This window comes from Lacerta agilis, chromosome 10 (assembly GCF_009819535.1).
Source record: "Lacerta agilis isolate rLacAgi1 chromosome 10, rLacAgi1.pri, whole genome shotgun sequence".
Lineage (NCBI taxonomy): Eukaryota > Metazoa > Chordata > Lepidosauria > Squamata > Lacertidae > Lacerta > Lacerta agilis.
The window spans coordinates 67117811-67131811 of NC_046321.1; the positions used below are offsets into that span (position 1 = coordinate 67117811).

A 14001-nucleotide genomic window follows, 5' to 3' on the forward strand; every position below is an offset into this window, starting at 1 on the left:
GCTCAGGAGATTCACCAAACTGGACGGCCCTTGCCAGTCATTCTTCTGTATGAAAAGCACTCAAGAGACACCTCAAAGTACCCTGGAAATGAATCCTGCTGCTTTAAAAACAATGTACTTCATACAGTGTGAAGGGTAGATAGGTCTTACCTCTGGCTGCCTCTGGCAATAAATTTTATACAGTCCACACAATCCAGAAAAGAACATCTGGATTTGATCTCCATTAATCAGGTATGTGCCACACTTGATGGATGTATTTTGCCTTCCCTCAAAATTTCTACAGATGTCTCATCTATATTTCTGAAATATATTTTTAGCCCACCATTTATCAAATGATCCCAGGAAGGATTACAATGTAGTTAAGAACAATTAACAATCCAAAGCAATTAAGAGCAAATAAAACACAACACTAAACTTCAGACTTTAAAACACTCATGGAGCCTCCCTTGGCTTCTAATTGCAGCAGCAGTTAACATCCGATAAATGCATGGGCAAACAAACACGTCTTTGCCAAAAGCATTGGCACCAGACATATTTCCAGATGAATTTCATTCCATGATCAGCATACCCCCCTCCCCCAAGGCATTTCCCTTGTAGGTGGGACAATGCAAAAGAACCCAGGCAGGCTGATTTACCCCTTCAGATACCATGGACTTGAGTCATTTAGGCTTTATAGCTCAACACTAGTACCTTAATAGGCAGTCAGTGGAGATATTGCTGCATCAGTGTTATATGGTCCCTACTGGCTACCCCAGTCAACATTCTGGCAGTTGTGTTCTAGAATAATTTTAGCTTCCAGGCCATTTCCAAGGACATCCTGACATAAAGTGCATTGCAATAATCTAAACAGGCAATTATCAGAAAACGGGACAATTTGTAGCAAGTTTATTCCTAACTAGGAGGTGATTAAAAGCACTCAATGCCACTGAAGCCATCTATCTAGTGACAGAGCTCTACCAATGACAGGTATTTGACAACAACAACAACAACAACAACAACAACAACAACAACAACAAGAACTGTTGACACATTGCTCTATACCTCCCCAGCAGTTTCATAAAGATAACGAGGAACAAAATGGAAGTCTGCAGGACTGCATAGCACAAATGCCATGGGATCAAGCAGAAGTCTGCAAATGCTACTTTTCTGGAATTAATCCCACAGATAGGAGCAGAACCACAGTATCACTATTCCTTCAGTTCTTAAAACAACAGAGGTGATCCAGCGAAGAGAGGTAAGAAGCAGAAGAGTGGGAGGAGTTGTTGGTTGCTGAAAGGGCAACAGGATTTAGTGAACAGGCAGAACCTGTGACACAGAGCAGTTCCGGCACAAAGGCTGAAACTGAGGAGGAGGGTCAGGAGGCTGCAGAAGAAAACAGGGAGCTTGCCTCTCCTCCTGTGATAAGCTCCCCTCCCCACTTGTGTCCAATGACACATAGAGTGATGTGTAGAGCAGAACAGAGATTAGAGATGCCCAGACACAGTTTGAGACTGCTTGGGAAACATCTGGCAGAGGAGGAGCCTGAGAGGAGTTTGAAGGTGGGGACCGTCAATCCTGGCAACTGCTCCATAGGGGCAAGACTTAATGAGCAGTGTTGATGTGTGAGTTGTATGGCGTTCCTTTAATAAAGAGTTCAAACTCTGATTCTTGCTTACTGACCTGAATCTGACTCCAGCCCTGACAGTGATGTCAAAAGCCATCAAGAGATTTAGGAGAATCACCAGGCTCCCCTGTCCCTCTTCCCAACAGAAGTCATCTATCTGGATATACAAGGCTATCTCAGTGCTAAAACTTAGCCATAAACCAGACTGAAAAAAGTCTAAGTAATCCAAGTGCTAGTAACATCTTGTTGTTTTCTTGGACTTGCTATTGGACTCGCTGAGCCATCACCCTCAAGCACCTTGCTCAGAAAGAGGATACTCATGAGTGGGTGGTACTTACCACAAACTTCCAGCTCTAAGAAATGAGTGAATATACCACCACCTCTTTCAAAGAAGCAGGCACCATCCCCCTAACACAAGTAATAAATTATCACTTCTTAGACCCGCCCCTATTGCTAGATATTCATAGCAACAAAGAGCAAAGGTTGGCTGCACCCTTCCAAGAACCTTGTCCACATCCTCAGGCCTCAATAATTGAAACTGATGTCACAAAACCTAACTCAACGGTGCTCTGGACCCCTCCAGCAGATCTGTAACAACATATATATTGATCTGTATCGATATAACAAGAACTCTTAATTTTAATACACAGACTAAGGTCTCAAGTGTTTTAGTGTATGAACAGCTTTGAAAGTAGCTCTCCAGGGCACTGTTTCTGGTTTAAGAGAGGAGAGAGATACTCACTGAAACAACATTCACAAAATCATCATCGGACAAGGTTTCCAACATCTCAATGACGGATGTTCGGATCAACCTCAGTGTTAGTCCACTGACACTGCCACTCCTACAGAATAGTAGAAAGGAAGGAAGAAAAAGAAAGAAAGAAAGAAAGAAAGAAAGAAAGAAAGGTCAATATACAGATAGAAACTTAGGTTTCATAAGACAACTCACATATTGTTTTGCTACCCTAAGGATTTGTGCATATTGCTTTTTTATACCTTATGCCTTAAAGCAGGGGCACCATTAATTACTGCACTAGCTAGTAACACTAGCTAGAAGATTCTCATTAAACTTTAGTAAATTACTTTTACCACTACTTAGAAGTGGGCTTGCAGCAACATATCAATGATTCCCATTCAGAGAAGGCAAAGGGCCTCCCATGTTTCAGGCCTCTTATGCGGAGATTTATTAGCAGCATCTTCACAATCAAGTCGTGGGATTTGCTGCCACACACTGGAGTGATGGCCAATGGATCAGATAGCCTCAAGATGGAATTGGACAGCTTCAAAAGCAGAGTGGACAAATTAATGCAGAAGTCTATTGATGAATATTAGTCACATTGGGGAACTTTTTCAGTCTGAGGACGGAACTCCTTTGTAGCCAATTCCCCAGGGGCTGCATCACAGCGCAGAAAAGTAGTGGCTAAGGTGGCCGTGGGTGAAACTGGTAGTGCATGGAGCCAGCACACTCTCTCACAACACATGCAACACATGTGGCACAGTCACACTTATTCATTCTCATTCTCTCTCTCTCTCTCTCTCACACACACACACACATTCACACACACACACACACACACACTCACAAGAGACAACCAGTCTCTCACTATACCCTCTCTAACCTGCCACAATAAGAACTTAATAGGAGGTTTTTCTGAAGCCTGACTGGCATGGGGGAATACCATTTGATGTGTGAGGGGATCCACAGTGCATGAGTTTTCATTGCCCTCCCCATGGAATCATAGAATTGTAGAGTTGGAAGGTACCCTCCCCAGGTCATCTAATCCAACACCCCCTACAACTTTGGCTTTGCCCTCCCCTCCCCCAATGTTTTTTATACTGTGTAGTAGATCGCAGTCTCTTGAGAGTTGGGCGGGCCTGAACTAGAGGAACCCCACCCTTGGTGTAATGAAATCTGAAGGTTCAGAGTCAGTGCATCTGTGAGTAACAGTGGATGGGTAACAAACAATGGAGGAGACCTATTGTGAACTTCAAGTTGTCAAACTAGACTGCTTTTCCATCTATTCATTCAGGGGTCTTTTTTACACACGGAGTTAACTGCTGTTAGGAAACAGTTAGATTGACCTATACTAGCTATGTGAGGCAAAGCTACATAGAAGGCAAATCTTGCTATAGTAAGTTATTATGGGATATGGAAAAATCATTATAAAAAATACTCTCACACACTGTTTTTTGTTTGCTTGCTTGCTTGCTTTGCAATTCAATCTAAAATATACCCAAGAGTAGTTTTTTAAACTGCTCTTAATGAAATGCAAAATGGCACTCTTGGTAATCTTAAATATTTCCACTCAGAGTCTAAAGTGCAATGGCAGTGGTAGGACAGGTGCTGCATCATTCACTACATGGACATATTTATCTACCTTTTAAAAGCATTTATTGCAATATGTACCACTGAGACAAAGGGTGCCTGAAAATAGCTTTTCATGACCACCACAAACCCTTCGTTCTACACAAACCCCTGTGCACCAGCCTTAACAAAGAAAGTCCTGCAGAGAGTAGAGTGCTACTTCCATCAAACGTAGCCCCCAGACTTTAAAATGCAGAGATGTAACCTCTGATTCAAACAAAAAACCTTTGAAGCTCAATGAGAGATGCTCTGTGAGAGATGACAACTCTAAATTTATCCTGGCATCATACAGTATTGTTTTCATTAGGACTGCAGAATTAAAACACTGGTAGAAACACATGAAAAGCAAATAAACATTTCTGCTTCCTTAATAAAAACAACAACAACTTCTTTAATAATACTGATAACAACATTTTACCTGAAATGTTCACGTATTTAGCTTTTACTTGCTTTCCTCCTCATTCAAAATGTCTTTAAAACACAGAGACAGAAAAATGCTGTCTGCATAAAGTGATGCCTTATGAGTGGAGGATAAATAATGCAGGAGCAATACTTAAGGGGCTTGGAAAGCAGATGACAACCAAGCAACGCTGAACTGGATCGAGAGATTTGGAATACAATTCCAAGCCACAAAGAGGTCTCTTCCCTAAGGATTCCCAACTGTGCTCATTAATCCACCAAGAAATCCTCTGCTTTGGTCCCCATCATTTCTCACATATTTCATCACATATGAAAACATATGACTGGAACATGGGGCCAAAATACATGTTACTCTGTGTGTAAAGCTTTCCAATCCTATTTTTGTCTACTAAAATTGCACCCTTGCCCTACTGGAAAATAGATGTGGGTACTCCTAGCCTTTCGCAGGTAAAAAGCAGTTGGGGGGACATTTTTGAGTGGAAAAGCACTGTTCCTCGCTTCTCACTGACATCTTTAAATGCTCTTACCAGCTTTTTAAAATGTGCAGGAAAAATACATGCAATTGCATTTAAGTTGTGGGTCACCCCCAATTTAACAGGTTTCTGCTGACAAAGATAGCTGTACCAGACCTTTTTTGTGTCTATGTGTTGATAAAAATAAAAGTAAAATAGATTTCTATTTTAAAACATTTTCTGGACTAGTTCTTTTGGCCTCTTTTCTTTTGTTAAAAAGCCAAACACTTTCCTATCTTCCTATGTTTGCACCTAAATTTTAGGTACTTACGCATCGACTAGAATGAGCATGTCTTTGGGTGATGCAGCTCCTTGGATATACCTGAAAGAAAAAGACATATATTTATACATAGGAAAGACGAAGTTGTTGGGTTTTTTTTTAAATACCATGCTGATGTTTGATCTGCATAAGTTCTGATGATGAAAACCAGATATGCCTGAATCAAAGAACCTTTGTAGTGTATCCCAGCAGAAAACACATGCAAATATTTCTTTTTCCTTTAGCATTCTCCCTTCGAGGTAAACCACAGGTCAGAAAGCAAGAAGAAGATCTGAAGGTGGTTAGGTACACAATTTTTTTCAATTTTTGGCAACAAAAAAAGACAGAAAGCATTTGATAAAGAGATGCTTATGTCAAGTTTACTAGGTGACTTAGTCCAACAGCAGCTCAACTTAAATAAGATAAACTGCCTTCACCGACCCACACATATACAAGCGTTAAGGTGCAAGCTGATGCAGACGATTTGTGATGGGGCTTTGATGTTTTGGTTTGTTTACTAATTAGCAGCTCAACAGGGTTGCTTTAAATACTGTGAAAGAGGCACTCGGGAAATGGTTTCTTAACTCTTTCCTCCTGATTCTCCTAACTAATGCAGTTCCCACCATTTTTAGGGGGGACAAATGTGCCACACCCTTCCTCCCCTGGAATAAGAAGAGAGGTGGCCTTTCCCAAGGGGCTCTCCTTCCAGGTGTGCTGGCAAATTGCTTTCCCCCTCAAGTCCTTACAGAGCAGACAATAGAATGTTTGGGAAGGGGAAGGTTAAAAACTCCTTTTCCCAGAACACCAATTGTTCCAGTCTTCAAAGTAACTTCATGTGTGTCAGGGTCGTGTGGGAGACTCTTGCGAGGAAATCCACTTGCTAGCCTGCTCGCTTTAGAATAGTATTTATTAAGTACGTATTTACAAAGCAGAGCTCATTTCTCAAGCACCCGACCCTTCACTGCTCGCTTGCGGGACCGCCCCCAACAAAGAGTTTCGGCAAACCCACCCGCCTACGCTGCTGCTCACGTCGTTTCCAACGGGCGGCGCTGACCCTCTGCAACACCAGGGGCTCTCTCCTGCACCCCACTGTTTCCGTTTAACCCTTTCTCCTCAATCTCTCCTGCTTTCCACAGCCTCTTGGTCGCTCCTCTCTTCCCCTCCCTTTCCTCCCAAACTTCTTCTGACTGTCCCGTGACAATGTGTCTGCTGATTGATAAAACGGAAGGCTCAGAAGATCTATGAGGATCTCCTAATCTGCATTTTTGTTGTTGTTGTTCAGTCGTTCAGTCGTGTCCGACTCTTCGTGACCCCATGGACCAGAGCACGCCACGCACGCCTATCCTCCACTGCCTCCCGCAGTTTGGCCAAACTCATGCTAGTCGCTTCGAGAACACTGTCCAACCATCTCATCCTTTGTCGTCCCCTTCTCCTTGTGCCCTCCATCTTTCCCAACATCAGGGTCTTTTCTAGGGAGTCTTCTATTCTCAGGAGGTGGCCAAAGTACTGGAGCCTCAACTTCAGGATCTGTCCTTCTAGTGAGCACCCAGGGCTGATTTCTTTGAGAATGGATAGGTTTGATCTTCTTGCAGTCCATGGGACTCTCAAGAGTCTCCTCCAGCACCATAATCTGCATTTAGTTTGAGTCAAATTCTGCTCTCTTTTACAAACACATATATAGCACACTTATTGCATGTGCCATTCAATGTACCGTTTACACGGTAGGCCTACAAACTAGTTTTCCAAGAAGTTTATGAATTCTAAATAAAACTAATGTGTTTTCTCAAGCAAAAAACCTTTAAAAAAACCCACCTTGCTATGTATGAGTAACTAATTTTCTATATTAATATCCCACTTCTCTCTTAATCTGCCTATCCAAAAAAATCAGTATGCATATGTAGGCTGAATAAATATCATCTGAAACAGAGGGCAGTAAGCTGAGTGGGGGGGGGGGAATAAGAGAGGCCTGGAACATTCCACCTGCAAGAGAGCTGCTTCCCATAGGAGCTGGACAGAGGAACCCCAATTTCTATACTTATGGGGGAAAGTTGTCACATCACACCAATCTCCCTCTGCAATTCAGGTCTAAGAAAATAAGGCAAAGTGGTCTGAGGGGATTGTGGGATTGGCGTTTACTACTCTTGGTATTTTCCATACCACAGAAAAAGTAAAGGCTGCTGCGTTGGGTCATGAAGACGTGCCCTAATATGGATGTTCTTGTTTTGTTAGTTTTTCCTCTTCTTTTTGCATTAGCAACAATTGGGGGGGGGCATATTACTACAAGGGCCACAGGACTGGACAACGGCTTAGTTTACTGATACCTAAAGGAAAGAGACAATAGGAAGGAAGGAAGGTGGGCGAAAGTCCTGGGAATTGCCCTGTCCCCCTAGTGCCATCCCCCCCCCCCAATACATTCCCACTGTTTGGTGGTCAGTTCAATAGTATACAGTAAAAATGCAAAACAATCTAGAAGTAGCTAGTCTAGACAGAAGGGAAAGGTCTTTGTTTAACTGTAAACCACTCCTGGGGTGATTTGGTGATATCTGGACTAAATATTAGTGTAAGCTGCTATGCCCATTTTCATGGGGGTGAAGATAGGATGGAAGAACACCATGTGCCCAGCAGCCACCAACACCAGAAGACTTCCAGCTATGGTGATATATAGGTCACCCCCTCCCCTGGCCACCAATTTGGAAGTTGCTGGGGGACAGCTGTGCTTGGCGAGAGCAGGATGGTGGGAGATTCTTTTCCTCTCCGGATTATCCATAGTCTACGCAGGGGCAGGCCTTTCTTGGACCCAGTCAATGTCTTCACAGCCCCACTGCCACCCACCCTCTTTGCATGCTGTTACTACAGCAGTCTTAGAGCTACGTTTCAGATTTCTATTAGCCTTCAGTTGACAGGGCTAGGAATAAATTTTACCCTGAATCAGAACAGTGTGTAGCCATACTGTAATATGATGGAAGGGAATGGTCATCACATGCTGGTGAGAGGCAGGAGAGCGACTGGGAAACGGAGCTGTATTGTTCAATTGGCTTTAGCAGCACATTTGGAGATTCAAATCACAGATCATATATTGGCATGCATACCTTACTAAGTGATACACACACATACACACACAAAATACAGTGGTACCTCGGTTTATGAACTTAATCCGTTCCTGAAGTCCGTTCTTAAACCAAATCCATTCTTAAACCAAGGCGTGCTTTCCCTAATGAGGCCTACCGCCACTGGTGCCCTTCCACTGTTTGGTTTCCATTTGTAGACCGAGATAAAGTTCATGAACCAGAACACTACTTCCGGTTTTGCAGACTTCGTAAACTGAATTGTTCGTAAACAGGACTGTTCTTAAACCGAGGTAAAAGGAAAAGGGACCCCTGACCATTAGGTCCAGTCGTGTCAGACTCTGGGGTTGCGGCACTCATCTCACGTTACTGGCTGAGGGAGCCGGTGTACACCTTCCGGGTCACGTGGCCAACTTGACTAAGCCGCTTCTGGCGAACCAGAGCAGCGCACAGAAATGCCGTTTACTTTCCCACTGGAGCGGTACCTATTTATGTACTTGCACTTTGATGTGCTTTCGAACTGCTAGGTGGGCAGGAGCTGGGACAGAGCAATGGGAGCTCACCCCGTTGCGGGGATTCGAACCGCCGACCTTCTGATCAGCAAGCCCTAGGCTCTGTGGTTTAACCCACAGCGCCACCCGCGTTCCGAGGTACCACTGTACATATTTCCAGGTAAACCGAGGTACCACTGTACATATTTCCAGCCTACCAGTGCAATGCACATCATCAGGATCATAACTTTGTTTTTAATGCTTGTTTTTAAAATATGCTTTTAGCTGTTTCTATTTTAGCTGGAAGCCTCATTGAGTCACATCAGGGGAAAAGGCAGGATATAAATAAATATCTCCACCACCACAGTGATGCTTACCATGGTCTTCTACGGACATCGTACAGATCTATCTTGTTTGGAGCTTGACTTTTGTCTACCCATGGAGATGCTGAAAATAATAATAACAATTCTTTAGGTTAGACAGGACCTTTTCAGGAAGCACAAGCCAGCACTACCCAAAAATGAGGCTCCAGTACTTTGGCCACCTCATGAGAAGAGAAGACTCCCTGGAAAAGACTCTGATGTTGGGAAAGATTGAGGGCACAAGGAGAAGGGGACGACAGAGGACGAGATGGTTGGACAGTGTTCTCGAAGCTACTAACATGAGTCTGACCAAACTGTGGGAGGCAGTGGAAGACAGGAGTGCCTGGCGTGCTCTGGTCCATGGGGTCACAAAGAGTCGGACACTACTAAACAACTAAACAACAACAAATAACCAATGTGGCATGCAACTGTCTCCCAGTTAGAGATCCCCAAAGTTGTTGTTCTGTGAACATGTGTGCAAGATACAGGTTTACATGTGTTTCTTCTGGAACACTGCTTCATTATAATGAGATGTGATATCTGGCCTGGTGAGCAGGTGGCACTGTGGTCTAAACCACTGAGCCTCTTGGGCTTGCTGATGGAAAGGTTGGCAGTTCTATAACCTTTACTGCTGTTTGAATAGAAGAGATTTAAAGGCAGAAATAATAAAACAAAATAAATATGGAACTGGTGTGTTTTACTTTGGTTTTATCATGATCTAGTTTCTAGCTTTGTTTACAACTGGTTTGATTACGTTTTATAGAGTACAGTGGCCTGTAAATTACTAAAAAAAAAATTGGATTGGTGTTCTCTGTATAGCCATAAATATATGGTATTTATTATGCCTTCCTGTAAATTTCAGTATCATTAAAGAAAATTCATCTAACAATAAAGAAATAAATCTATTAAACTATAACTTACTAGCTTATTTTATGCTTTTATTCTGTTTTATTTATAAGATAATTTCCCACTTGCTAATTATTTTCCCAAATGAAAAACTGTAGTGTAGGACACAATGCATTTATGGAAGAAATTATATGATTAATTGGTTTTTCAACTGAGTTACAACAGCCAACCATTTTGCTGGCCCAGTTGGAAGAAGAGACATGATGCCAGTAGAAGGTAAAAGTCAATGGATGGAGTCTTTTGGACACAGCGAAAGGTTGCTGGGACAGGCTCCATGGCATCTTAGGATGGAGGTACATTATAGGACTGTGGTCAAATCACTATTTCCACATGTCCTCATTTCATACTGCACTGATAACATTAGATGGAAAGAGATCATATAGCGAGGCCTGGCAATGTCTTTATATCAGTTATGCCCCATAGGACATAGGGGCCAACATCTAGGGGCCAAGGTCCCTTTGCCGACCCCAATGAAATATTTGAGGGGGACCCTTCCAATGTTGATAGGCATTGCCATTTAAATGGTGTGCATGTGCTGCATCATGTGATCAATTATGTGGGGTGGGGCTTACCCCCCCCCCCATTTTTTATTCAAGTTATCACACTTGCCTTATTCTGATGCGACTAGGGTGGCATTAAACCACAGGGAAGCACCTAGCACATGTCTTGAGCCCAGGGAGAAAGAAAACAACTTAACATAACATGAAAGATCATCCCAGAGGGAATCCCAGATCCATTATGATAGATCCCTTCTAAAAATGGAAACCTACCTAATGCTAACATCAACATTGTTTGGGTTTTGGTTTGGTTTGGTTTGCTTTTAATGTGCATCTGGGTATGTACCTTCCTCAATTAAATACCTTTCAGTTTTGAATGCAAAACTGGTTTATTATTTTGGTTGTCTTACTATAAAGCGGTCATTCCACTCAGGTGTGAGGTGCAAAGCTAGCTGACTGGTACCCTAAGCGTCCGAGTGATTTGATCAACTAATGTTAATAATTTAATAATTTAAAAAATTTCCCAAGGTCATTCCCAAAATAGTTTAGGAAGTTAGTTTTGGAAACTTTAAAGAAGTCATTTAGAAAGGGTGTTGTCACATTTAAAATACTCTTAGTAATAATGTGGATTGTAATATGATTTCTTGTCTTCTCGTAACGAATATTTGTACGGTGTTCAGCCTGGTTGGTGTTGCATTTCATGAGCCCTGTTCAGCTATATGAAAGGGACCATGTTCACTAGCCTTCTGCATTCCACTGCATCTCCAGCAGGCAAGCGCCAACGCAGTCCAAAATTTGGTCAGGAAGATCTGAAGCAGGAAGCCTTCTCTCCACACGCAAGTTTGCGCAGGGTTTTAAATCATGCAAGGAGCCTAAGTGTATCAAGCAGACTTCCTGCTTCAGGATAAAAGAGAAAAGTGAAGAGAGTGTCCTTGCCTTGACAGTGAAGAAACCTCAGAGTAAGATAGTGGAAGGTGACTTTTTGCTGTCCACTACTGATACTTGCTCTCTTGTCAAGGATAATGCCAGACAATTCCTAAACACAATAGACTATGTCTACTTACATTCAGGGACATGGGTGGCACTGTGGTCTAAACTACAGAGCCTAGGGCTTGCTGATCAGGAGGTTGGCAGTTCAAACCCCCGCGACGGGGTGAGCTCCTGTTGCTCGGTCCCAGCTCCTGCCCACCTAGCAGTTTGAAAGCACGTCAAAGTGCAAGTAGATAAATAGGTACCGCTCCTGCACGGTGTTTCCATGCGCTGCTCTGGTTCGCCAGAAGCAGCTTAGTCATGCTGGCCACATGACCTGGAAGCTGTATGACGGCTCCCTTGGCCGGTAATGCGAGATGAGCGCCGCAACCCCAGAGTCGTCCACAACTGGACCTAATGGTCAGGGGTCCCTTTACCTTTACCTTACTTACATTCAATATTTATATGCTGCTTTTCCTAAGTGCTCAAATAATTTCACATTTATTACTTTTATGAATCCTTCTGATGATCTGCTAAAGTATTAGTATTCCTGCGCAGAAAGGATTCAGAAATGTGTGAAACAATGCACATATGCTCACACACTATTGGAATGTAGTGGGAGACATCTTAAAAGTGGCCTGGCACAACTTTGCCTAAGGCTGCCGTCCTAACCTGGAAGTACCAGCAAGCCCCATGGAATTCGAAAGGACTTCCTTCTGAGTAGATATGATGAAGATTGTTTTTCACCTCAGTTAAATTTTAAATGTGTGATTTGCAGCTCATGCCCTTAACTATAATGCTATACCTGCAATGTTGTGTATCCCAGTAAATGATCCATGTTCTTTCAGAGCCTTCTGAATGTCCTCCCCATAAAAGGTGTCTTTGAGCTTCAGTTGTAAAATTGAAAGCCTCAGTTACTCAGAAACATAGAAGGAGCCAGCAAAGGTCTCCCATTTAACTTTCGTTTTGTAAGAGCTCAGATTCATTTTGCACAGAGTTTTATATCAGCCAGCCTCCTATTACTTGCTACACGGTAATGACTCTCTTTGGTAAGTCCAATATCGAGGCAAAACTATTACCTGCCAGTAACAGTTAACACAAGAGCAGCTGTGCACAGCAAGGCTTCCATTTAGAGAGATAGCATTTTATTATGAATTGATTTTCAAAGCTGATCCATTATTTATTTGCCTAAAGCAGACAGGAAAACTTCAGCAAAGGAAGCTACCTGAGCCAGTCAAGATTTAACAGAAAAACAAGTTTCAATATTGTTTCAAAGAAAGAAAATAATGCTTACACCTTTTTATTTTGAATCTATTAATCAAAGGGGATCCCAACCCTTTTAGCCCACAGTCAGGTTGTAATGATCCTCTTTCTATAAATTCTTCTAAATGTGTGGTATTCCTTCAGTATTAACGGAAGTTCTACACCTAAGATTACAGAGCCAGCAATCTGTGAAGGTTAGAATCCGTAAGACACCTCGGTAGAACTTTGTTCTATTGAAATTATTGTGCTCAGGAGATTAGATAAATAATATTTGTTTAAAAAGAACCTGGAAAAGGCAAAATAAAATGAAGAGCAGGTAACTGGATGACCTCAAGAGCTGCATAAATATATACTAGCTCATTAGCACTTAAACCAGTCTTAAGAGAACAAAGGGAATAAATGTGCTGCCTATTGCAGTAGTATAATGAACTATTGATTTACAATTATAATCTAAATTACACCTGTAATTAAGAAAAAATGGATGAGCAACTGATGAGGACTGTGGAATGGACCATTCTCTGGCATCTACCAAAATCATGTTTCTGCAGTTCTAATTTGGACTTTTTATTTATTGTTCTGCTGTATGCTTTCATTTTGTTTGCTTTAGTCACATTATTACTTTTTTTTAAAAAAAAAGATAAATGCCATGCCCATTCATTTGAAGTTGGAGAAAAGAATCAAGCCTTACAATTCACTAGAGATCCAGAGAGTGGCTCCTTGATGAAAAACATTATTGGTTTCAACATGTCTCTTTGCCATTCTGCTTTTCATGAGAATAACCTATTTTTTCAAATTGTCTCTGTCTGGGAAGCGGTCCTTACTACCCTATGATGCAGCACACCAACAGCCATCGTGGTCAGAGACAGAGCTGAAACCTCCCCAGGCAATCTCACTGCAGCAGTCCAATTTGACTAGGCTCATACATCAGTCGTAAACTTATTCCCAGCAGCGATATTTTCTCGGGTACTGCTGCGATGAAAGCTGGCTACTTAGCTTAGCCTGGCCTTGAACAATGCCGGACTTGGCCTCAAGGTAAAAACCCCGAGCTGCATTCGGGGTGGAGTTTGACGTCAACATTTCCAGAGAAACGAAGCAGGAGTTTGGGGAGGGGAGGACAATCTCTTCAGCACAAAAAAAATGAGACCTACTCTTTCTGGTGATTGAGACAGTGGAAATGGAGTGACCTTATGCTATTCCAGCCATACGCTGTAATTGATTTTCAAGATGAAACTGCTAAACTGTGTGCTGTTGTCATCTAATCAGTTGGACATAAAGGGAAGGACACGCAT

At 42.4% G+C, this 14001-nt stretch overlaps 1 protein-coding gene across 9 annotated transcripts in view; it reads right to left on the minus strand.

The window, feature by feature from the left end:
- Positions 1 to 14001, minus strand: part of CACNA2D1 (calcium voltage-gated channel auxiliary subunit alpha2delta 1) — a 400043-nt gene that overhangs the window by 99852 nt on the left and 286190 nt on the right. For all 9 annotated transcript variants that reach the window (XM_033162979.1, XM_033162986.1, XM_033162984.1 and 6 more), the window contains exons 9-11: positions 9093 to 9162; positions 5172 to 5222; positions 2346 to 2445 (exon numbers count right to left, since the gene is read on the minus strand). In XM_033162979.1, coding sequence (XP_033018870.1) covers positions 2346 to 2445; positions 5172 to 5222; positions 9093 to 9162 — 221 coding nt within the window. The remainder of the gene's footprint in view (positions 1 to 2345; positions 2446 to 5171; positions 5223 to 9092; positions 9163 to 14001) is intronic.